We start from the raw sequence: 23,904 nt of genomic DNA on the forward strand, positions 1-23,904 counted from the left end.
ATCACTGATTTTAATACATCCTCTAGTTTCCTTTTTACAACACTATTTGTAAGTCTCTTTTAGTTATTCCTGGGAAGCATGTGGGGAATACTTGATGAGACAGGCTCCTCATTGTCCTTTAGCAACCCATGTCAATGGCCTGCCCACTTCTGAAAGAGACAGACAGGGAATGGAAAGGAAAGATGAGTACCCATTGCCCACTGTGAGGGGAAGAGACTTGCGCTGGTTTATACAAAAAGGCAGAGGTGGAGGTGGGACACAGCTTTGTCCCTCCGGTGCCTCAGTCCTAGATCACCTCCTTATAGCCATCCTTGCATCCACAGTGCCTGGGATGTAGCTGTTTGGACTTGTTCCACCTCTGAAGTCATGTCGTTTAAACATGTTTTACTCTCTGCTTTTGCTTCAGGCTGGGGAACGACTGGTTTATGCCTTGTCTGAGGGATTAAAAAAAACAGAGCCAGGGAAACCTTTAGTTGTTGTGACTGCCAAAGCAGGAACAGCTCAGGATTTCTCAAGGCGCACAGGCAGCTGGGGGCTGCAAGCGAATGTGCTCAAAGCCGATGGGAACGGGGGTTCAGCTCCCAGTGCTGCCTTCACACTGGCAGCTGTCTCCCATCCCTGTGGCTCGGTCCCAGCACAACTAAAGCCCTGGCAAAACCCCAGAACCCCAGCACGGCAGCCCCGTCCCTCCTGCCCCTGCGGCTCCATCTTGAGCAGCTTCTTTCATTTTTCACACTCAATCCTCCTGAACGGAAACCCTGGTCAGAAATTTTACAGAAGCAGCTGAAGAGATTTTTTTTTTTTTTCCTTTCTGCGGAGGAGGGCAGAGGAGCAACGGCGCAGGGGGGAAGGGTTTGTGGAGTTGTTTTTTTTTTTTTCCCCTTTTTGCAACACTAGTTTTTCAGGGGAGTGTCTTGTGTTATTAATGCTGAGTGGCTCCGGCAGCTGCTGTGGTTCAAGGTCGTTAGTCATCTACTGCTACTGCAGGAGACACGGGAGCGCTGAGCCAGAGCTGTTCATCCAACCCTCTTGGTCCTTCCAGGCCAGCAGGTTGGGAAGAGCTGCACATGGGGCAGCGGGGTCGCGTGGGGGTGTGGAGAGCAGCCTGGGGCCACAGGGGCATCCTCCCAGCCTGGTCACAGTGTGCCCAGGTCTATGGGACCTGCTGGGTTTAATGGGTGGCAGGGCCTGAGAGGCGCTGAGGGGTTGGGAGAGCACCTGCGATGTGCGAGTGTGGGATCCTCCATGCACCCCATGAGAGGGCAGACATCTCTGTCCCCACCTGGGAATCTGTCCCTGCATTACTTACAGCTGCACAGGCACGCCAGTCTCCTTTCTCCTCAAGCTGCACGGATGCAGGATACTCCCTGAGAGTTAAGGGAATATAGGTCCACATGCACCCTTATTTCTTCTTTTTTTTCCTTCTTTAGGATGAAGGGGTCTAGGCAAACATTCCTTAATTTATTCTGCATCCTCTGGCTCTTGCTTCTGCTGAAGGCTGCCTCTTCCTCCCCTCTGCCCCATGGAAAAGACCCACGACCCCCTTCGCTCCCCTTTGGGCTGTACAAAGGACACACCTGTGTTGGTATGTATCCAGGTTTTGTTTGCCTGCTGGACTAGTTCATTCCTTACTCCACTGGTGAGCTGAGAGTTGCTATTCACATCATAAATTGCTTCTTTATCTATTTCAACAGTTGTACTGCAAAATGCTTGTAGTCTTTGGTGAAACAGTCACTGAAGATTTTGCAAGGCCATCATGGGATCTGGAATTATTTTATGATTTTGTTTTTTGACTGCTGCTTCCCAAAGTTCATGTTTTTGCTCTGTGGGGAATGGCATCTGAAAAGTTAGCTTTGATGTCGGTAGGTGTGGGATCAGGAAATAGGATGTTAGGAGGTCCTAGTGTTTCTTAGGGTTCACAATGCATTTTGCTTAACTGGCAGGAGGGTTCCCTTCAGGCTTGCCCAGGGTCTCCTCATTGATTTCAGTGCCTAGAAAACTGTTCTTAAGGATGGTCAGTCCATACTGGGGCCAGAGAAACTTTGTGGTCTGGATGATCGTCTCTGGATAGCCGGGTTGCAAAGGCTGCTTCTTCACATTTCCTTTCCTTTTTGTGAGCACACACGTCTGCATGACCATACAGAAGTGGGGCAAGTTGGCAACCCCCTTCTCACGTGACTTCAGTGACTGTGGTGATCCCCACAGTACCTATAGCTGGGGATAGGTATCCTACAGTCTCAGCTGGCTAAGTGATTCCCAGAGCAAGACTGGTAACACTGGAATCAGTGTAGACTGTGGATATCTCTGCACCAGAAATGCCCTTGGCATTACAATCCATATACCTAGGGAGATGTGGTAGGTTATATTTTTTAAGTGTGCAAATGGGTATGTCTTATGCATTACAGTCATATGCTTTATTTTGTCATCAGGGGGACTTGTTGATCTTACAGGCCTTTTTCAGCCTTAAAATTCTGCAGTTCTTCTAGCTTCCCAAGGCACCTTTGTGCTGGAAACATAAACCCTGTGACTGCTCTCCGTCCTTCAGAAGGAAATAATTCTTTTCACTGTGGCTCAGGGAATAGAGTTAGAAATAATAATCCTAAACTTGATAAAAGCAGTTTTTTGCCCCACTTCTGAGCCACCCACAGTGCCCCTGACAGTTTTGGTGGGGCAGGGTGAATAGAAAGCAGAGTAGAGTCAGGGTGGTGAGGTGGTTCAGCCACCAGCCAGAACATGAGAACAAGAGGTGAAAAACAGAAATGGCTGTGAGGCTGTCCTTGTTTGGGCTGGGAGCCATGCAAGCGGTAACCGAGCAGCTGCCAGAGCTAGGGGGAAGTGGTGTTGTTTAGTAGTGAGCTCTTAAGGCAATAACAGTTTTGATGACAGGAAAGGCAGTGATCATGCTCATCTGTGGGATTTTTACACTGGTGGTTTTTGGATGTCAGGTTGTGAGCATTGTCTGTCCTTTCCACCCTGTTGACCCAGAAAACTTTTAAATACCACATATTGCATTGAAGTTGCCTTGTGCAAGAGAACTTGTCCTTTTTTTCCTTCCTAAAGGGAGGGAAGCTGTACTAGCCCCATTGCTGGGACCACTGAGCATCTCTTTTTTCAGGGAGGAGACGAGAAAACCACTGCCTCCCACACCAATTTCTCTTTCTGAGGTGTCCCTTCAGCTAAAAACATCCTTGTGAGCTTGACTCAGGACCAAAACAGACTGTGCCCATCTCTGTAAACCACAAGATAAAAATGAAGTGTGGATAGTGCTAAAAGGGGCATGAGCCAGGCCTGTCAGGGAGGGCTGGTGGCTGGTACCCCAGATGGCCAACTCTGGGCTTTTGCTGATTAGCTGCTCTTTCTACTAACTCTTGAAAATACTGTGTCCCTTCCTTTTCTCAAGCAGAAAGAGAAAGCACAGAGGAATTGGTGGTTGCACTTGCCATGGCTTGGAGCAGGGGTAATGTCAGCTCTTGCATCTGATTTGGTGACCAGCCCTTTCAGGAGCACATCCTCCTAAAACTCAACCCCAGACTCTTAGTTGGCTTACCATCTGAGAAGGTAATGAGAAAGAGATACGAGTACTTCTGTGTCTTCTTGGCCTTACAGATCAAGGACAAGATGATTTCTTAGAATCAGAGAGAATAATAGAATAGTTTGGGTTGGAGGGCACATTAAAGTTCCTGTAGTTCATCCCCCCTGACATGGGCAGGGAAGCTTCCATTGCATCAGCTTGCTCAGAGCTCCATCCAACCTGGCCTTGAATAGTGGCAGGAATGGGGCATCCACAGCTTCTCTGAGCAACCTGTTCCAGTGCCTTCTCACCGTCACAGTGAAGAATTTCTTCCTTAAATCTTACCTAATTTTTAATGTGAGAAATTCCCATTGCTAAATGCATAGGAGATTTTCTTGAAGAAATGGGTTTTTTTCATGCAAGTTTGAATGTGTGGTCAGGTGTCTAATCTTTCAAAGTTATCTGCCTCACTTTTCTGAGGGAAATTAGGTGGCTACACACTGAATTTCTGATCACTCCTGTGTACCACCTGCTTGACTGAGATTGCTATGTTAGTAGCCAAATCCAGTCAGAAAGTGAATGCTCTTTCAGTAACAAAACCAAGAAAATATTTCCCATTAAGCCTTTCCACTGAAAGTATCACACTTCTTGAAGAAATACATGGAAATAATATGACAGGAGAGCAAAGTGCAGCTCTGATACCTCTGTTAAATGTGCTACAACTTGGTTGCTTCCTCCTTCTGTTCCCCTTGCTTGCAACACTCCCTGGGTAGGCACCACCATCTGCCCCAGTATATTCCAGTCGTACTGGCAAAGAAGTTGGGTAATTCAAGGGGCTTCCCTGCCCTTAGCAGATCCTGGAAAATGTATTTTGGGTAGGCACCTATATGCCAATATGGCATAGGGCTGGAGGAGAGGAGGGTGTGCCTCCAGTGAGATGTAGACAGAAGTTTTAATCACCCTTCCTAACTGTAGAAAAAATCACATCATTTTTTCTCCGTTTTCCTGAAAAATGTGGCTGCTTCGTTCAGAGAAACTCTTTTCATTATTGACTTGGTGTAGAAACAAAACAACTGGAGTGTTGCAACCTAAAATGGGGTTTAATACTACTTCATTTTAAAGTTACGGCAAAGAGGGGGAAAAGCACCCAATATTAACCCTCCCAACCACAGGATCAGATGTATACCTAAGCAATTCCTCACTATCTAAGATAACTGGTCTGTAGCAGTACCTAACCACAGCCAGGTAAATGGTCTTTCTTTGGCCTTGTCACAAGAAAAACTTTCCCAACATCTGACAGTCCTTTTTCTCCATCAGTATTTCCTGTCTCCCCAGGCTGGTAAAATGCCACCCTTTTTGAATTCTGTGAAATCAGCTCAGGCCCTTCCTCTGGGCCTTCTGCACTCTTTGCATGTGATATATTCTTCTGTTTTTCCTTATGATACATGAAAGGGCTTTTGCAAGTTTTCCTGCATGCAAAAGCCCACTAAGCTGTTTTTCCTGCTGCAAAGGCAGTGAGGTTTTGTTCTGTGCCCTGGTTTGGGAGCTGGATGCTGGGTCTGGCTTTCCTTTCTGGGTTTGTTACTCATGGGCAGTATGGCTTAAGAGATTTATTCAGGATGAGACCTGGAAATCCCTTTGCTGAGTGCAGCCTGACTGTTTCAGTGCGGTATTCTGAGAAAGAGATGCGGTGTACTTTTCTCTCAAAAATTAAGGATGAATGAATCCCTCATATACTCAGGTCTTTACTTTCCCAGCTGTTAAATGAGGAAAATGCTGCCTGTTTCATGGGGCAAGCAAAGTTTTACTTAAGTTAATGTTAAGGTACCCAAAGACAGTACAGCAAAACTGGTAAACTGTTGACAGTGGTGTTAATGTTTCATCATTTTTCTACTGATTTTGAAAGCTTTTATTCAATTCCACCCTGAATTACAACAGAGCCCTTTAAGGGTTTTTGCAAATTGCTCTGTTCTCTAGCAAAGGTGACTTCATCCAGAGGTACCTGACGCAACCTCAGGAAAGGCAGAAGCTGCCCTGGAGGATGCAGAAAGTCAGGGAGACACTGAAAGGCAGAAGGGAACTTCTGTATTCATCTCCCTTCAATATACCAAGAAAGGGAATTTGGGGAATGGTAGATTAGTCAGTTAAACATCAAATCCTACAAAAATCCTGCAACAGTTAAAACTTTTTAAAAACAACTTTCAAAAGTAGCGTCAGATCAACCTAATTTTCTTTGCCAATGGGATAATGCCATGTAGACATGGAATAAGAAGTAGATATTATAGCTGGGCTTTTGTAAGTCTTTTAGCACCACCTCAGCACTAATCTTATGCTTGAGAGATGTGTGACATTGATTAAGCTTCTACAGGGCAGAACAAAACGGATGGGTAGTCTTGTTCAGAGAGTAATTACAAGTGTCTCACTCCCTAAGCAAATGGATGTACAAAATCATATCTTTCTTGGACTTCTCTTTTGAACATACTATCATTCCAAATTTTCTCTAGCCAGGATAATGAAATTTGTGCTATTAAATTAGCAGTTCTTGTAAAGCTGAAATTGTTTGCAAGTGAAATGGAGGGAAGAAATAAATTCAAAACAATCTTGACAACTTGGAGTACTTGCATCTGAAAAGGTAATTTCAGTATGGGAATATTGAAGGCACTTCAGCAGAAATAGTCAATGACACACACAGCAGATGAGGAGCAATGGGCTGGGTAGCATCCCTAGGGGGAATCATCCGGGCTTGTAGTGGCACAGTGATGGCTTGCTGTCACAAAGCACGCACATGCGGCACGCACCGAGACGTGCGAACAGAAGTTAGCGTGCAAGACATGTGAAGTAACCTGTTACCTTTCTCAGCATTGACAAAGCCTCAGAGGGATTTCTGACTTCCCTTTTGGGGCTGTGCATCAAGAGTGATGCAGAGTGACAGGAGGTTTCAGAGAAAAACAAGCATAAGCTATAAAGAAAGAGTGAATAAATTAGAGTTAACTAGTCTAGAGAAGAAAAACTTGAGAAAAGACATATCTGTCCTTGAAAACATTAAAGGCGTGATCCATTCTCCAGGTTCATAAGAGCTATGGCAAGAAGTAACAGAAATGGGCACCAGTGGGGACATTCGGGTTAGGAGGAGGATTTTCTTATGACAGTGATAAGTGAGCACAGTAATCTGTTCCTGAGAAATCTGTAGAAGACCTCATCAGAGATCTTTACAAACTGTGTCTGCCCTGTCCCTTCAGAACAGCCTAGATGGTATAGATCGTCTGCTAGGGCAGAGGTTGTGTAAGAGGACATACTCCAGGCCAGCATTTCGGGAGTTCTGTGCTGTGACTGCAAGAGCAGCATTTGCAAAGAGCAGTATTTATTTATTCCCCCCCCCACAGCAGACTGCTGTGCTCTATTGGCGATTAACTTTGGTTGCCCTTTATGGAACGAGGCGATTAGTCAGGGGGCCCTCAATAGGGCCGGACAGCAGCACTCTCCATCTTCTCTGCAAGTAAGCAGTAATCCTGTGGGTCAGCAGCCAGGGAAGCAAATTTCCCCATCTTTGTGCTCAATATAATGCCATTCTCAGCAACCTTTGCGGGTCACCGCCTCCCTTCAGCCGGGAGCACACAATTCCTAGTGTATGAAGGAGCATGTTTTCGAAACATATTTCCAGCTCTGATTGCATTAAAGAACGGGTGTTTCTGAGCTACTGGCAGCATAAAATGCTGACCTTTACCTGTGTTGATTTGCGTGATAGTCATTGTCCTCAACAGTTTGCCTCTGTCTAGCTGTGCATGAGTGCAGGGATGAAATATGCCCTGTGGAGTGGCAGCAGGACGGGTGGCATTCGGAGTTCCCGATAACTTCACACAATGGAACATGCCAAATGGAGTTGGAGGCTTCTAACAACTGCGCTCAGACAAAGTGGCTGTGCACATATTGTCTGGGGGGGGCACCATGACAGAACGTATAATTTACAGCTCAGTGAGTTCTGTAAAAAAGCCATGCCCAATATCAGTGTAGCACCACAATGTATTTTACTCTAAAAGGTTGGGAATCAACTTTGATTACAGCAAAGTCAATTCCAAGCCACAGCAGCTCTGCTCACTTCACCAACATTGCTCCATTTAATCAGCAGCAAAGTTTGACCTGATGATCAGCAATAAATACTAAATTTGACCATAACATTTTTCCTATGATTATACTTTTGCTAGAATAAACACAGGCATGGGAATAGTACAGTAGAGATACTAGGGAAACTATTCAGCAGCTTTTCAGCAACTGATGGTAAAAATTTCTTTTCCAAAATCACCCCAAGTCTTAGTGAAAGCCTATGACTGTAAAAGGTATATATATCTGTTGATCACAGTAAAAAGATGTGCTCAGCATGCAAACACATCCACATCTATGTGTGTGTAAATGCACAGTCACATCCATGTGCATTTGTAGACATGGGTAGTCTTGTACATTTTACATTACTGATGGTTCTGTTGAGTATAATAATCTTATTTTATTGATTGTCTATTTGGATGCTGATTGCCACGTGTGGGCCTCTCACTCTTGTTCATGTGTTAACCCTGTAGAGATCTTCTGCTTATGTTTAAGGCAATCACTTTTACTGCTCTTAGGAACTGTATATCTGAAAAAAAGTTTCTTACATTCAGAATCCTAAAATGGTGAAGCCTTTGCAACAAGGATGAAGTTATGCACTTACATTAACTCCCCCTGACAGCATTTGGGCTTCAGTAAATTTTCAATACCCTTTCCTGATTTTGGAAAGAGAAATGTGTTAATGTCACACATACATACACAGAGGTTTTTTCCCCTCTTAATTAATACAGAAAACATTTCTATTGGAAATGCCTGGGGTTATAGATTTTGTTAAATAGGGCTCTTTCAAGTGTAATGAAGGACACACTAGGGATACATTTGGCTGGCAGGTATGGATACCAGAGTCTTCCACTAGATGGAAAAAACTGAATTTTCTGTACTGTCATAGCTGTATCAGAGTCCTTGTTGGATGTCTTAATGAAACAAAAATTGATGATTGGAGCTCTGAATTAGGGGGCCTAAGGTGGCCCACTGCTTTTGCATGAGCAACAGAAATCATAACTGGTATTCCAGGAATTTGTTACAAATTCACTCAAAATGCTGCTATATTGATATTAATATTTTAAAAATGTCTTTAGCCACTATACTATGTGCAATTTAATGCCCAGTGACAGGTTTGTTAATAGTGTACCATTTAGTGTTTCCAAGATATTTCATAAGACTTAGCAAATTAAGGATGAAAGGGTCTTGTATATGCCAACATATTTGAATATGGCTACCTATAATTCTATTCCATCACTTCAGTATCTCTGTAAAATACCTTAATACTGTAAATGAGATAGGAAACAAAGTCTGAGTTAAAAGACTTTATCACTCAGATGCGTTTCCAAATTACCTTTCAAAGCAACAAATCCTCTGGCTGTATATGGGAAGATAACTGTCCTTACTTTGTATAAATGGTTATGTCATTTGAGCTGAATATTTCCGTGCTGGAATGAAATCTTGAGGTTGTTAAGGGCTGTTATTTGAAAGTATCAGCTCAGTAATGAGAAGCAGTGCAGGAAGGAAATATGGATATTGAGCACTGTTAGGAAAGGAATATATAGTGAGTGAGATGCTGGAACAGGTTGCTCAGAGAAATTGTGGCTGCCCCCATCCCTGGCAGTGTTCAAGGCCGAGTGGGATGGGGCTTTGAGCAACCTGGTGCAGTGGAAGGTGTCCATGCCCATGACAGGGGGCTTGGAACAAGATGATCTTTAAAGTCCCTCTCAACCTAAACCATTCTATGATTATATAAAAAAGAAAATATTCTCTGTGTTGTAACTTTGCATAGCCATGGTCTGCCTGCACCTAGAACACCCACATGGATGTCCCCATCTCAGAGGAGAAAGCCTTATTTCTTATTAGTACCCCATGTGAATAAGAAATGTCTTGTTCCAGGTTGAACTGGAACTGGATAAGATTAGTTTGGAAAGAGGTGTTTTTATGCCAGAACAACTGCATCAGCACAAAGCAATATCCTCTTTTGTAGACAGGTTCTTGGGTCTTCCCACCTTTAGGCTTTAAGAGATGCCTTTGGAGCTTAGGATCATCTATAAATGGAAGAAGCAAAGACTGTTTTGGGAAAGCCTTCATCTTCTGTATAAAGCCAGGAATGTGATAAATGGCTTCTTGTGTGCAGAGCCTTGCTGCAGCAGACAGATTTTTAGGCAGAGGTTTGCCATATCACCAAGCAAGGCACCAGTTCCTGCTCCATCAGGAGCGAGCAGAGTGGCCGCGGAGTAGCCACAGCCTGGCCAGCAGGGTTTTTATTGGTGTCCAACGCCACTTTTTTGGACTTATGTCCTCCTTGTACTCTGTGGGTACATATAATTTATGACTGGAGGGGTGAGAAAGAAATTCAGCATGCAGAAACATGAGCAAAGGATGGCAAAGGAAGATGTGCCAGGTGCCAGAAAACCCATTTAACAGAGTTTTACTCAGACAAATATACCTACAAATCTGAAACTTAGAGAGGCAGCTTTCACTATCCAGATACTTTTTGACATCCCTAGGTAGAATTCTAATTATAGATCCTTTCAAACTTGTGTGGCAGAAGTGGATTAAGTTAAATAGTCTGCTCAAACTGCCAGAGGCTTCACAGCTAAGCGCTGAATTCCTCTAGTTCTGATTTTATTAATGGGGTATGATTTTTTTTTCCTGGGCTTGTTGGAAATGGCATTTTTTTTATTACACACTACTTTCAAATACATGGAGAGAAGTACTTCCTGATGTGTGAGTTTTCACGTTACTGCACCGAGCAAAATGGTTATGGTCTTGTCTTATCTCTTCAGAAATTAATAGCAGGTGGGACAAACCATCGCTAAAAGCGACAGGCATTTATTAAGACAAGAGTCTAGTTTCTAATGCCTAGTAAGTATTATAATGCCAATGAATTTCTTTCAGAGAAAACATCCTTCAGCATGTCAAGGTATTGAAACCTACTATTGAAGTGAGACAGCAGAATCAACGTACTGAAAGTTGTTTCTAAAGAAAATCATGTGCAACTGTAAAAAAAAAAATAAAAAATTGAGCTTTATTTAATGATTAAGCCTATTTACATTGCCTTATATGTGCCCAGCTCATGATGAGAAATAAATCACATCTAAATATCTGGTAAATTAAAAGCAAGCAATAGTTGCTAATGACTGGCCAGATCTGGACATGCTTTTCTACTGATGCTATAGTACTAAAAAGTTTATATTCTTGCACATGTCATAAGTAATTAAAGCAGTGAGATTTTTACAGTCAAAGATGTCTGATTTCCCCCTGTCCTTTTTAGCTAACTAATTATTTTCCATTTTTAGCCAGTGGAATTAAGACCTATTAAAAACTAGGATAACTGGTCAGCATTTCTTTTCCTGCCACTCAATCCAGAGGAAGATGATAAAAAGAGAGCAGGTTTGTAGTATAAGCAAGGATAGTCTGAGTTAACTTAAATTTATAGACACTCATCTCTTGAAAGTTTACCTATAGCCCAACACCAGAGATAGGTTCTCCTAGAGGATGAACCTGAATTACTGGGGAGGCATGTTTCCATGAAAAAAACACGGAGCTTAGGTAGATCAGGCTCCCTCTACCACTCTGAGTCCCCTTAGGACATTCCTCATCCCTCCTCGCAGGGTTCAGCCTTTTTCCTGAGTATTTTAGAATCTCCAGCCCAAAAACTGCTCCTGATGACATCAGCCTAAATGAAAGGCTTTGAGGCCAGCAGACTGCACACATAAGCAGGCATCCACCAGGGCACAGCTCACGGCAGCAGACCACAAGGAGTAGGGACAGGTTGACCAAGGGCAACTGATAAAAGCCCAGGTAGATGGGGAAGACAGAGAGCAGATCAGCCAATGGCACGTGTTGGTGGGATGTGTTCCTGGTGTGCACCCTTCCTACCAGAGGGCAGGGAGACGCTCCAAATTCAGGTCCAGACATTTCAGCTGTGGTGCCTGAGGAACAGCAGATCCTTTTGAAAATCAGCCAAGACTTTGTCTATCAAGTTGTCCCATGGAGCGTGGCATTTCATGTGGAATAATTGCATTTGGATAACCGAGGTGTGGTCTGCAAGTGGCCAAGGTGGGAAGGGTGTAATAGCACGAGCAGAAGCCTCCTCTCTGTGAGAGTGAAGATGAGTTTATGAGAGCAAACATTTTGAAGTTCAGCTCTGTGTGTTTTTCCCAAGTAGTCAGGCTGTTGTTACTGTTATTTATATTCATATAGCATCTAGTAGCCTGAGGTACTGCATTAAGTACTGCTCAGACTCAGCGTTGGCTCCATTCATCCTCATGTGAAGCAGATTTGCCTTTGGGCCTGGTTCAATAGACGAAAAGGTGTCTATCTGACTTAATCAACACGAAAAATTTTCTTTTAATTGCTGTGAGACTGCTCCTTGAGTGGGGATACCTGCATGGTTGTGTTTGTGATTAAGAATTCTGTTTCTATTTGGCAGAGCTGAACCAAAAATAGTTTTGGGTTTTTTTTGTCACTCCCTCTGTGGTACTTTGACAAACATGAAAGAGCAACTTACATCTTCAGTGAAGACTGTCTGTTGTATAACGGAGAAAATGGAAATATCAATGGTATTTTTATCCTCGGCCCAACTTCTTGGATTTTGAGCTGTTTGTCCATAGTCCCTTTTTATTGCAGCCCCTGGCTGCAGGTGCAGGAGCATTGAGTTACACAGCACAGGCAAAATGAGCAACACTTCTCTCTGCTGCAGTAGGTGACACTGTCAACTCCAACCTAAACAATTCTATGATTCTGTAGATTCCTCAAGCTCATGATGCAAAAGAATGAGAGGTAAAACAACAAAAGCTGTGCACCTTGGAAAATATCAAAGGGCTGGCTTCTCCCTGTCTCTCTGCTTGGACTCCTTTTGTCTTTCTGACTTCTAGACAGCAAGATTGATAGATGAACATCTGACCTTGGTAAGAGTAGAAAGGAAAGCACAGAAAGACTGTGTGGTTTTGTGGTTAAGTCATCATTTAGGTAATTTAATTTTTCTGAGCCTCCATCCTCATGAATAAAACAGACATAGAAGTCAGGGGAAGGGTGGTTCCTGTTGTCTGTAGGTTGTTCATGTGTGTTAATAATGCAGCCTTATAAGAACTAAGTTACGTAATGCTGTAGATGTGTTATGATGTGTTTTCAGGATGTGCACTGCCGTCTCAGTGCTACAGGATGGAGTCAGTCCAGCAAGGCTATTCCCACACTACCCTGGCAAAGGAGCCAGGGTCTGTTTTCTGTCCCTGAGGCCAGTGCAGGGCATGACTTGCACTAAAATAGCTGAAGTCTCTTGCATTCTTTAACTTCCACCCCTATCACTGTGGGAGTGCTGGATGTCCTATCCCTGGAAACATTTGAGATCGGGTTGAACAGGGCTCTGAGCGACCTCATCTAGGTGAAGATGGCCCTCCTCACTGCAGAGGGCTTGGACTGGAAAGGTCCCCTCCAATCCAAACTATTTCATGATGAGGCGGTGCTAAGGTTAAACCTGGGCCAGATGGCCCCTGGCCTGTTCTTTGAGACCGAGACCTGAATGTGCTATACCCTTCATCTTGGATGTCCCCCTTACTTTTAGTTTAGCTGTCTATTATTAAACTTTTTTTTATTTTCAGCTATTAAGTTTTTAATTAGCTATTAATTCGTGGGACTAGTTAGCCTCTGGCTATTTGGGTAGTTGGGGAGGGGGGCAGGAAAGAAGGAATGTCTTGCTTCAGGGTTTTTCTTGGTCACATCTGTCTCCATTTATTCTTCAATTCTTTTAGGCTGACTGGAGGTAATGGTTCTTAGTATGCTTCATAAATCATTCTGCAGAGGATCTAGAGTGAGCCTTTTATTTAATAAGTATGTAGAAGTGGACTTTTATCCCCGCAAAAGAGGTGACAAATTCACTGTAATTTCCACTGGATTACTGTATTTGGATAGAAGAAGTAATAGAAAACTCAAAAATATTGGTCTTATAGCAAGTTCCAATTGCCCTACCTTCTCTTTTACTTGCCATAGAAGCATCAAAGTTATTTATGTTGAAGAACAGCACTTTGATTTAATAGCACATAGGTAAGGGTTCTTGGAAGGAATTTATAAGCTCACTTTGAAGAGTTTTGACAGTCTGAAAACCTGAACATTAATGTTCTTGAGCTTTGGAAAAAGATGAGTCTGCAGCCACATCAAATTACTGCAGTTCACCTCCATTTCTAGACTCTGCTAGAGCAAGTCTGAGAGACGAGATTTCTTGCATAGGAGAGGAAACACAGTTCAGTTACAGGGATTTCAAAGAGAAGTCTTTATTCAGGCTGCTGGAAATTGGCATCCTGGCTCCTTGTCTCCTGTCTGCCTGGGATACCTGCCTCTCTTGCACAGGTTCTGAGTCTAGGCAGTGACCTCACTCTGGCTAAGAGGTCTGACTACATTGGGCAGACTTTGCATCACCAAAGATGTATTCCTCATAAAATTGTGAAGCCACTGCAGAGAAAGCACAATGCAGACCTGCAGCAATTTCAAATTGACTTGAAATGAATGCTCATTGTGGATTTTGAATGACTGTTCCATGGGGATCACATTGAATCTATTCAGTCCCCAAAACAGCAGGAAACGTGCTGCACATCTCAAGAAACTTCACTAGCCATGTTCACACCCAGATTAGTGATGAGAAATAACCAGAATTGTAGGTCATAGGAAGTGGTTTCTTTCCAACCACAGAAGCAGAGCAGAATGAACTGTGAAGACATTTTGGTTTTAACAAATGTGTAGCTGGGTTCAGCACCCCTGTGTGTGCTGAGCATCGCTGGGCTTCAGAGGAAGGTCTGTGAAGAAATGATGCAATGGATGCTCTGTCATGGTCAGCACATGTCAGTGGTGTGACATCTCTTCTGAAGGCAGTCACAAACATTTGGTTTCCTCTCTGAGCAGCTTTTGTGGAGAGATATAAAAGTCCTGTCAAGTACAGACCTGTGCCGTTTTTCTTGTGAGATAAAAAGACAGAGCAGGCAACCAAGGAGGCAGTTGTAACATTGGCTATCCCCTCAACTCCTCAATTTTCAGCCGTGAAAGAATGGCGTCATTTTTCCAGGAGCATCATACAGTGCTGTAAAAGCCAGGCTGTTCTGTGTGCTCCTCTGGAATCAGCATCCTCTCTGTAATAACTTACAGGGTATGAATGAAGACAGAAATTAATTGATATTTTTTCCCCTTGCACACCTATCTGCCATGGAACACCTCAAAAAAATGAAATGCCCAAAGATGCCAGAAATACTTCTGTGGTGCAGGGCACTTCCTCACATTTCACAGATAATGGTATTCCCTCTTTTTGGTTTCTTGTTTGCTTGAAGGATGCGTGCTTGTGGTGTCTGTCATCGAACAGCTTGCACAGTGGCACAACAGTACAGTAAAAGCAGCCGTGGAGAGACTGTGTGACTACATACCTGGTAAGTACCAAATAATACGCCATCTGTCGTGTTGGTGCTGATGTATTTCTCTGTTAATCAAAAACTCGCATATGAAGTCTGAGAAAACTTCATCCACCTCTCAAAGGTGTGTAGCTGGGAGATAGCAAGTGGCTATTTACAGGAAAGTCAGTGGCATGTCTTCACTTAGATTCAGAGCTGGGATTTCGTTCCAAACTTAAAGTGAATGGGGCTGTATTAAGCCCTGCACACATGTGAGCACCAACACATGCAGACCAGTTCCCTTCCTTTCTCTCCCCTTTGTGTCTTTGTTAGCAGCTTGAGAATAGATTCACTGTATGCCCCACTGCTCCTCCTTCTTGTCGATATGGGTCTTTATAGCAACGGTGAAGATGAAAATGTTTTCAGCAGGTATAGGAGCTGCTATTGTAAAATTTTAAAAATGAGATGAGGCTGACAGGTGTAAGATGTGAGCATTTGGTGTGCACAGAAAAGCTATTGAAATGTAACTGGTGATACAAATTTCAAAAGCAACAGCTATTCAATACAAATATATGTAAGACTCCCCTTTTTCTCCCCTTATTTTATCTACCCAAAGGAGCTTGGAGCTCCACATGCACACCCCTAAATAGAGAACAGTTTGAATGCTAGAATAGCTTTGTCCCTCACAGACCAATCCTGTAACTATTTAAGTTACTAGATCTCATATTCCTGATATCTTTTTGACGTTATTAATGTAAAAATATGGCTTAGAATTCTTCATTAAAATGTCATTTTTATATGATTTCACAAATTGTATCTCTGAGAAACCATCTCACTCTGTAGACCCTAGTTTCACAGAAGATATGTATAGAATAGTAATTCCTTCCTTTCCAAGGGAGGATTTCCCAGTGCAGAATGGGGCAGGGAGCTAATTGCTAGGATTCATTCATTGATAGAAGACATTTATCTGATTTCTATTCCATAAGTCATATCCTCAGTGTTTTAAATTACAGGCACACAACCATGAAGTTGCAATTAGAAGCACTGATCCTGCTATTAAAATACAATTTTCTTCTTTAAATTATGACATGCTAGCTCTGTGTTCATGATTCACTCAGTGGACCTTGTTCTTCTGACATGTCAAGATATTTCTTTTCAGCTGCCATTCTTTACACACATAAAATCCTATTATCCCTTTAGTTGAATCTGTATAATCCAGTTACCTTCTGAGATGCATGGATATACCCAGTAGAAAAAAAATGACCCTGAACTTGAAAGGAGTGAAAAATCCTATGGATTGTGTGGGAGCTACAGTGTAACCCGATTTATCCTCTCCTGGGAGGTGAACACTGCAGCCCAGCAGGAATCAGCAGCTTCTTCTTGCTGCTTTAAAGAGTAGAAAAGCTTTGGATGCTCGTGAGGAGCAAACCTACTAAAGCAGGTCATGCATTTCACCTGGAGAAACAATTTCATTATTATGCACATGCCTACAATCGATAACAAGAGTAACAGCAACAAATTAATGGCAGCAGGGCTTTTCCTAAGGCATAAAAAGGAGTAGAAACTCCAAAAACCCCAGAAAGTGGGATTTTTTGAGGGCCTCCTATAATTCTGATTACAGTCAAGTCAGGTTTGGATCAAGCCTTCTGTAAAGTTATGTGATGTTCAAGAACAAAAAATGCTTAGAGAAAAAGAGAGAAAATTTCAGTACCTGTCAGTCCCACTCAATCTCACAGGCTGTGTAGAAAACAGAACCACATCCTCATTTATATGGAAATACTTGTAATGTATATGATTCAAGAGACATGGCAAATAAACCTATGAGAATAAGAACAGTAATGGCATGAGTGAGGAATGCTCTTGAGCAGATAGAAAGGCCAGGTCCAGGGGAAGGGACAGTATTTACAGCGTAAGAGATGTTGTTAGCAAGAATTTATGTTTACCTGGATAATGACTGTCTGCTTGATGACACAGAGGTGTCTGATACCCAAAATGTGCTTTGAGAACCTCTGCCTCTGGCTTTGCCTCTGAGTCATGCTCTGCTTCTGTGTTGACCACTGCTGTGTAAACACCTTAGAGCTCAAGTGCAAATGGCAACATGATAATAGCATCTTTTTTGCAAATATTTGTCCTCTGGGATTCAGCCAGAGTTTGTGTTTCCAGGACTATGAAGCTATAGAGAAAAACCTTCTGGACTTGCTTCTACCTGAAGCAAGTATACTATATATTTTCTCTAAATTTTCCAGAATTTAGTTTTGTTTAAGCTCTTTTCTTGCCCCTGAACACTCGTAGTTATTTCTGTTTCTCTTCCCCTCTTTTCTGACTTACACTTCTTCCTAACAGAGATTTCTCTCTGCAATATCCTCTCTTTGTGTGTGTTAGCAGAGCTGGAGATTTGTGAACACATGCATGCAGGCTGGCTCCAATGGCAAGTCCTGTAAATCCTTTCTGTGGCTTTGGTCTCGGTGTTTTCTTGAAAGCCAAAGTCTGAATGGCATCTGAATCTTTCAAGAAGATTTTATGTGCTCAGTGATAATTTAACATTATTACTATTCTTTTTCCCTCCCATCATTTTTTACACTGTGTGGTAATTACACATTAAGCTTCCTATATGCATAAGGAAATCAGTGTGACCAGCAAAACACCTATATCAGCTTTCCAGAGCTGATGGGCAGCCAAATTCTCCTCTCTTCTCAGACACCAGGAAAGGTTGTGCAGCATCCAACTGGCTCCTCCAGAGCCAGAAATGTTGTAGAAACCAACTGGTTTGGGAAAATCATAAGGAGATCATCACCTGCAATGCACTGGGGAGGTGTTGGGGAAGCCAGCCACCTTTGCCTGCAGGTTACTATAGGGAGCCAGGTACTGCACTGGCAAACCTCATCAGAGGGTGTTCTAATCAGCAGAGATGCCAAACACAGGATTATTGATGTCTGCGACATCTTTCATTTTAGGTGAACAAGAATAAAATCTAATTCTAGTCAGGAGACCAATTTTTATTTGCAGATTGCTTCTAAAGAGCCAATAGTAAGGAGTTACGTGGCAAAGGAGGCAAAGAAATGAAGCTAATAACTTGGTTGAAATAAAACACTTGTCATGGGATAAGAAAAATCAGCTACTGTAATTACAGAAGTTGCCTGCAACAGCATGAGTAGGAGGGTGTTGGGAAAACTCTCTTAATTCCCTGATACGCCTTCCTGGTGCCAGTCCTCCTTTCTCAGGTGCAAGTTGCCAGCCAAGATGCCTGCAGTCCTGGCAGGAGAGCAGCTGTGGGAGCAGGAGCACACCCATGCCTACCAATGGAGTCACTGCCACGAGGGTTTGTACCCTCCACACAGCAGAGCTACCCACCCTGTATGTAGTAGCCCCCCAGCCCTAGGCATATCCAGCCTGATGCTGGTTAAAATGGAATAGTCAGCCCAAAGTTGGAGGGGAAGTGACTGCTTTGGGTGTTTCCATGGCTTTTCTCTGGGAAAGATGAAGGATGAGAATACTCTGTGCTTTCTTCCTCAAGTACAGATCTGTCTGGGTAATGGAGGTGCAAGAGAATACGACAGCTCTAAGGAATTTGAGGAGCTGCAAGTTTGTTGTCACGGCACTTGTGTGAACCTGTCTCTTATGACATTTCACAGCACCACCCCTGCTGGAGCAAGGCCTGACACCTCCTTTGCAGGATATGTGCATGGTTAACCAGCTCTAGTCTGTTCAGGCCAAGAAACAGGCAGTTTTCCTTCATAGGAACTGTCACATCATTGCCCTGCTTGTATTCAAACCCCCAATCTTTCCCTCAGTGTCTTTGCTCAGGCACATGGATCACCTGTTTTTTTACAACAGTACCTTAAAGAAATCACTGATGAACTGTTGTATCGAGGACATGCTTCATACATATTAAGGAAATCACCTGAGCCAGCATCCCAAAAAGGCACATGGCTGTAGACTGTGAAAGGAAGCCAAATGAAAGGTGTCAACTATTTCTTTGAATGCAATTACTCCTGCACAACTTGTGCTCTACACAAAACATATTCTCTTAACTCCACAAGCCCCCAGATGCTCCCAGACAGTTCTAGGAGTAGCATCAAGCCCAACATCACTTTCTGTTCTTTGATTTATGTGTTTGTTTTCTTTTTTCTTTCAAACCTACTGAGATGTTTGTTTAAACTGCTTAGAAGATGCTGTGGCATGCACAATTTCTTTTGACTTTTCCATTATGCTATACTCAGAAAAATTAACAAAATCTAGTTATTCTTTTTAATCATGTAACTTACCTAAAGCCAGAAGGGTTTTAGACAAGATTAGAAATTCAGGTTTTCCCATTCTCTGGTACTACACGGAGGTCAGAGATTCACATGCTTTCCCCTAAGGTAAATCAGCATTCACCTTAATGAGCCTAATGCTGCTGTATTTTGAGTGCTGTAAAACAAGTTTCACCATGCTCGATTACTTAAAATAAAAAACTATGTTTTCTAGAAAAACTGCAAGGTTTCTGTTACGTGCTTGCTGAACTTTATGGACCACACATAGCTGAACTGTAAGTATTGCTGTGTCCTCTCAGATTTTTGCTTTGCTTGCTCTTGATATGTACAGATATGCTATCAGGTTGAAGTGGAGGGATTTCACTCCTAAAATCACATTATTTTTAAAGCAGAGATGCTTCAAAGTGATTCTGGTTTGGCATTTGGCACAGCTATTCCTGAGTGAATAAACACAGGCTGCCACTGGTAACCATCTTGATATTCCATTTAAATCTCAGATCAGGCCCACCTGATGCAATTACCTTTTGAAATTCAGCTCATTTGACTGAGGGAGGAATTTGAATAACCCGTGTGTGAGAGACAGGTTCTATAAAATCACACTCTTGTTGCTTGGCTCTTGCTTTCCATTCTACCTTTAATCAGGCTTTCTAATTGTCAGCCCCTACATGCTCTCAGCCCCGACCTTGATGTGCACTCTTGGGGAAGCCTACTATTTAATCTAAGTGATTAAAAAAATAAAATGTAGGTCATTTTATTCCTCTTTGAAAGTTCTTAGTTTAATTAACAGAGCTTTTACTAGACCTTCTTCTTCCCCAGGGCTTTTGTTTTTGTTTTTAAAACTAGCCAAGGGACTGCAAAGTGCTTACAGGGCGAAGAAGTGACATAATCAAACATTTTAATTTAATTCCTGATTAGCCCAGAGGTATGTCCCAAAAAGAAAGAAACAATCCTAGCACTCATGCTTGGTGGTTAAAGGTTAAGAATCTTTGAAGGATTTCTGGTTATTTTGTTGAGTTAATGATTGAACATTCGTATGTGCCAAATTGCATATGCATTAACTTTAACCTTTAAATCTTTGTCAGGCTTATGATTGATTAAAAAACCAGAATAGTTATAATGCATTTGATTCAGGTGCTGTATGTAAAGCACAGTCCTTTTTCATCATCCTGGGTTCCAATTTTAAATGCTGAGTAGGATGTCGTGGCAGAAAATCATTAGAACCCAACGCAGTACTGAGCAGCGGTTATGGGCCACGGTGAAGTGAGCTGAGATTATTGTGTAGTGTTGGGAAGATTTAGTTTCCCATGGAAATAGCTTCTACTTTCAAGAGCCCAGAAAAACATAATAGTCTTTGTTTATGCACCATTTCATTCAGCATAGACAGGGAAATGAATGCCGATGTGGTTTGCCATTCCTTGAGGCTGTGTAAACAGGATCCAGGACAACCGCTTTGTCATCTCTACTCTCCTCCAAAGGTGAGTTGGTTTCCCACTTTTCTTAAAACTACTGATTGTGGAATGTCCTTCAAGCTGGAACTGAACAGTTCAGAGGCTTCCACAGCACATGCATTGTCTAGGAAATAAATCTCAACATTTAGAGCACAGACACTCCTAGAAAATATCTGTTTGAACAAAAGGTGCCTAACACACATTAGCTGTGTGGACCATCATCAACTGGGTTGAGGAAGCGTGGGAGTCACAGGGCCAAATTCTCAAGTACCAGTCTGGGTCAGAGAAGAAGAGTAGGGAAAAAAAAATACCCCTTTCTTCAGACTTTATTGGTCAGCAGTACGATAACCCCAAAGCAGATACTCAGCTGAGGTTCGTCTATGCCACCACTTTACCACAGCACGACAAGTGATCCCCACATTGCCTGATCTGCTGTGAAAGCCTGCGTGGGCATAAGTTACCTGCTGCAAATGCAGGGCTATTTGACTTGGATTAGTCTGCAGTGCAAGAGGTTTAAGCTAATGTGCATTATCTTTTGCCACAGGCTGAAAACATATTTAATTACCACTGTTTCTTTGATATACAGTTACTTGCTACAACACTTGCATGTCCTTGATTGCACATCCTAGACCTTTGCTATACTCAAACATATACATATCTGCATAGGTGTCTAAACATGCTGTTTGTTTTGGGATTCTTTTGGTTGTGAGTAATTTTTTCCTTCCCGGCCATCGTGTATCTCCAGTCACACTAAAACTCGTGAGTGTGGGGGTTGTTTGGCAGTGTTGAAAAGCAAGCCATTCACTTCAGCATCTATTTTTGGAAACCTTTTTCTCTGCATCTGGATGGAGAAAGGCATGTTTGATTTCTGAAAGTCTGCATGAGATGTTTCACACAGGATCTAGTCCAGCAATCATTGAAATCGGGTAATCTTTTTATGGGCTTCAATGGCCTGCGGTCCATATCCAAGATGGATTTAGTTCTGCCAATATTAAGGTCTGGAGAAACACCTGCCTTCCAAGAATGACAGTAATGCTTGGTTTATAGCAGGTGTGAGTCTATGCTCCAGGATACGTCAACACAGAGATCTATCTATGGGTGTGCAGCTACACAGGGGTGAAAGAAGATGAGTGCAAGCAGCAGAAGGGGTCCACACTAACTCAACCAGAATATTGCCTAAACTTAATCAAACAGGTGTCCAAACGTCGTCAAACAGGTTTCATCAAGATCCCCCATCTTGAACTGGGTGTCAGAAGTGCAAGGCACCTCTTGAAGTCAAAGGGGATGCAGGCAATGAACTGCACTTAAAGAGAGGGATGGATTCTCCGTGGCTGCACACGGAGTTAGGTGTCTGGAGAGAGGGGCTGTTTAAATCAAGGCGGCTCCCGTGAAGAAATTAGAACACCTGTGTTGAAATGCTCGGTTGATCAGACAGAGGGGAAAGGATGCCACTCGTGGGTTGCTGTCACATCTTTGTGAGCTCTTACCTATCTCCCAGATCAGGTGTAGAACCAAGGTGTTGACTCCTTCCACCTCCAGCGACAGCTTCAGTGAGTGCGCTGTCCGCAAGGAAAACAGCTGAATGTGCTGGAGTTTTGGGTTGGGCTTTTTGACAAAATTTGGAATCTTTTTTGCATGGCCTGGAGACTGTCTGAGTGAGTGGTTCAAGCAAACCCTCTTCCCTTCCAAATGGTACTTAAATCCCTTTCTGTCAAGGCTTTTGTTTCTCATCAGGAGTAAGGGAACTCTACCAACAAAACAATTTTTTTACACTGACTCTGCCCTTCCTTTTGGCTCTCCTCGTGCCCTGAGAGAGCATGAGGAGATGGGAGGAGAAGAGCAGTGCTTAGAATTCATGCTCAAGTGGCTGATAAATTGCCCACAGTAACTCTGTGACAAGCCAGACTGAGTAAAAATGAATTATGGGTGAAAAAAATTAATATACAATCAGAGACACAGGTGCATAAAATGCAGTTTACCTCACATTTGCTTCTTTAGTTTGTAATTTGATTGATCACTTCGGTTTTATGAGTCTGCAAATGTTGGCGCAGTCCCCTGCTGAGTGTTTGAACAAGACTCTAATACTAATGACTGTTCTGTTCAACTCTATTGATTTTCAGGTACTTCACTTACTCATTTAGAATTTTGGATGCCCATTTTCCCAGAATTAGTATCATATTTGTACTGGCAAAGGGAATGAAAGAAATAGCATTACCTGTCCTTGGAAGGCAGTATAACATCAAAGGTTTTAATTGCCTTTAAGGTGGAATATATCAATGTGTATCTGCTTTTTTCACCATTAGTTTATTTTTTTCTGTTTGTGCAATGTTGCTTTAGTGGTTGTTGTGTTTTGAGGGAGGAAGAGCCCCTGCTTCAGAGGCCTTTCAAACTATCTACTTAATAGAGACACTGCAATCCATTTAAGTAATACATGCATCATTTTACATACTTCCCTGGTCTCTGACAAATTAGCCCAAATTATTATTTTTTTTGCCAAGCTGCCTGGAGCTATTAGCACTCCATGATTATTCTGGAAGACTTTGCTCTAATTATGAATAAAAAATGTTACTCCGTTCTCATGGAGCTCAGTGTTCTCAGCATAGAGCTGGAGGACATCCAGCCTGGGCAAGGGCAGCCCCCTGTTGCTGGGGCTTGGCCAAGGTGGGCTGCTCTGCTGGGAGGCAGTTTCAGGAGCAGACCTCTGATGTTGCCGGGGGAGATTGGAAGGGGCCCTTGCAGCTCCTGGATCACCGGCATGACCATGTGAAATGATGTCCCTTGTAATGGGTCCTGTGAGCCCCTTCTTGCCCCCAGTGGCTTGTAGAGCAGAGCAGAAGTTCTCCTCTGCCCTTTAGTATGAGGGTGGCAACACTGGGGACTCCTTCAAGTAATGAGACAAACTAATAGGGCACATCAAAAGTGAAGGCTTACTAAAGCTGGGTGAAAACTGGACGGTATCTGAAGCTGCTGTAATATGCTTTGTGGTTTAAGCCACATCAACAGCAGATATTCTAATATGGGCTGCAGCATCACTCCAAAACACTGACAGGAGTACAGGCATCCAAGATAGCTGGTTTAGGATGACAGGATAATGTTTTAGCCAAAATGTTTATCAGCTCATATGTTGGAGGACTTTCTGCACTAGGTTGTGTAATGCAGGGATGTTCCTCTAGTGAGTGAAAAGGGCTGAAATAGGGTGACGGGTTTTAGGCACTGCCTACCAAGTTTCCTTT

The 23,904-nt window shown here is 42.9% G+C and overlaps 1 protein-coding gene across 2 annotated transcripts in view; it reads left to right on the plus strand.

Annotated features, from left to right (window-relative positions):
* Nucleotides 1-625: 625 nt before the first annotated feature.
* AOAH (acyloxyacyl hydrolase) overlaps nt 626-23,904 on the plus strand; it is a 74,089-nt gene continuing 50,810 nt past the window's right edge. The window contains exons 1-5 of one of the 2 annotated variants that reach the window (XM_048298992.1): nt 626-852; nt 1,431-1,585; nt 14,914-15,009; nt 19,438-19,498; nt 20,599-20,698. In XM_048298992.1, the coding sequence (XP_048154949.1) occupies nt 1,432-1,585; nt 14,914-15,009; nt 19,438-19,498; nt 20,599-20,698 (411 nt within the window). In that variant the 5' untranslated portion in view covers nt 626-852; nt 1,431. Of the gene's footprint in view, nt 853-910; nt 1,051-1,430; nt 1,586-14,913; nt 15,010-19,437; nt 19,499-20,598; nt 20,699-23,904 lie in introns of those variants that run through there. The other variant, XM_048298981.1, reaches the window with a different exon arrangement.

Source organism: Corvus hawaiiensis, chromosome 1, assembly GCF_020740725.1.
Source record: "Corvus hawaiiensis isolate bCorHaw1 chromosome 1, bCorHaw1.pri.cur, whole genome shotgun sequence".
In the NCBI taxonomy this organism is placed as follows: domain Eukaryota; kingdom Metazoa; phylum Chordata; class Aves; order Passeriformes; family Corvidae; genus Corvus; species Corvus hawaiiensis.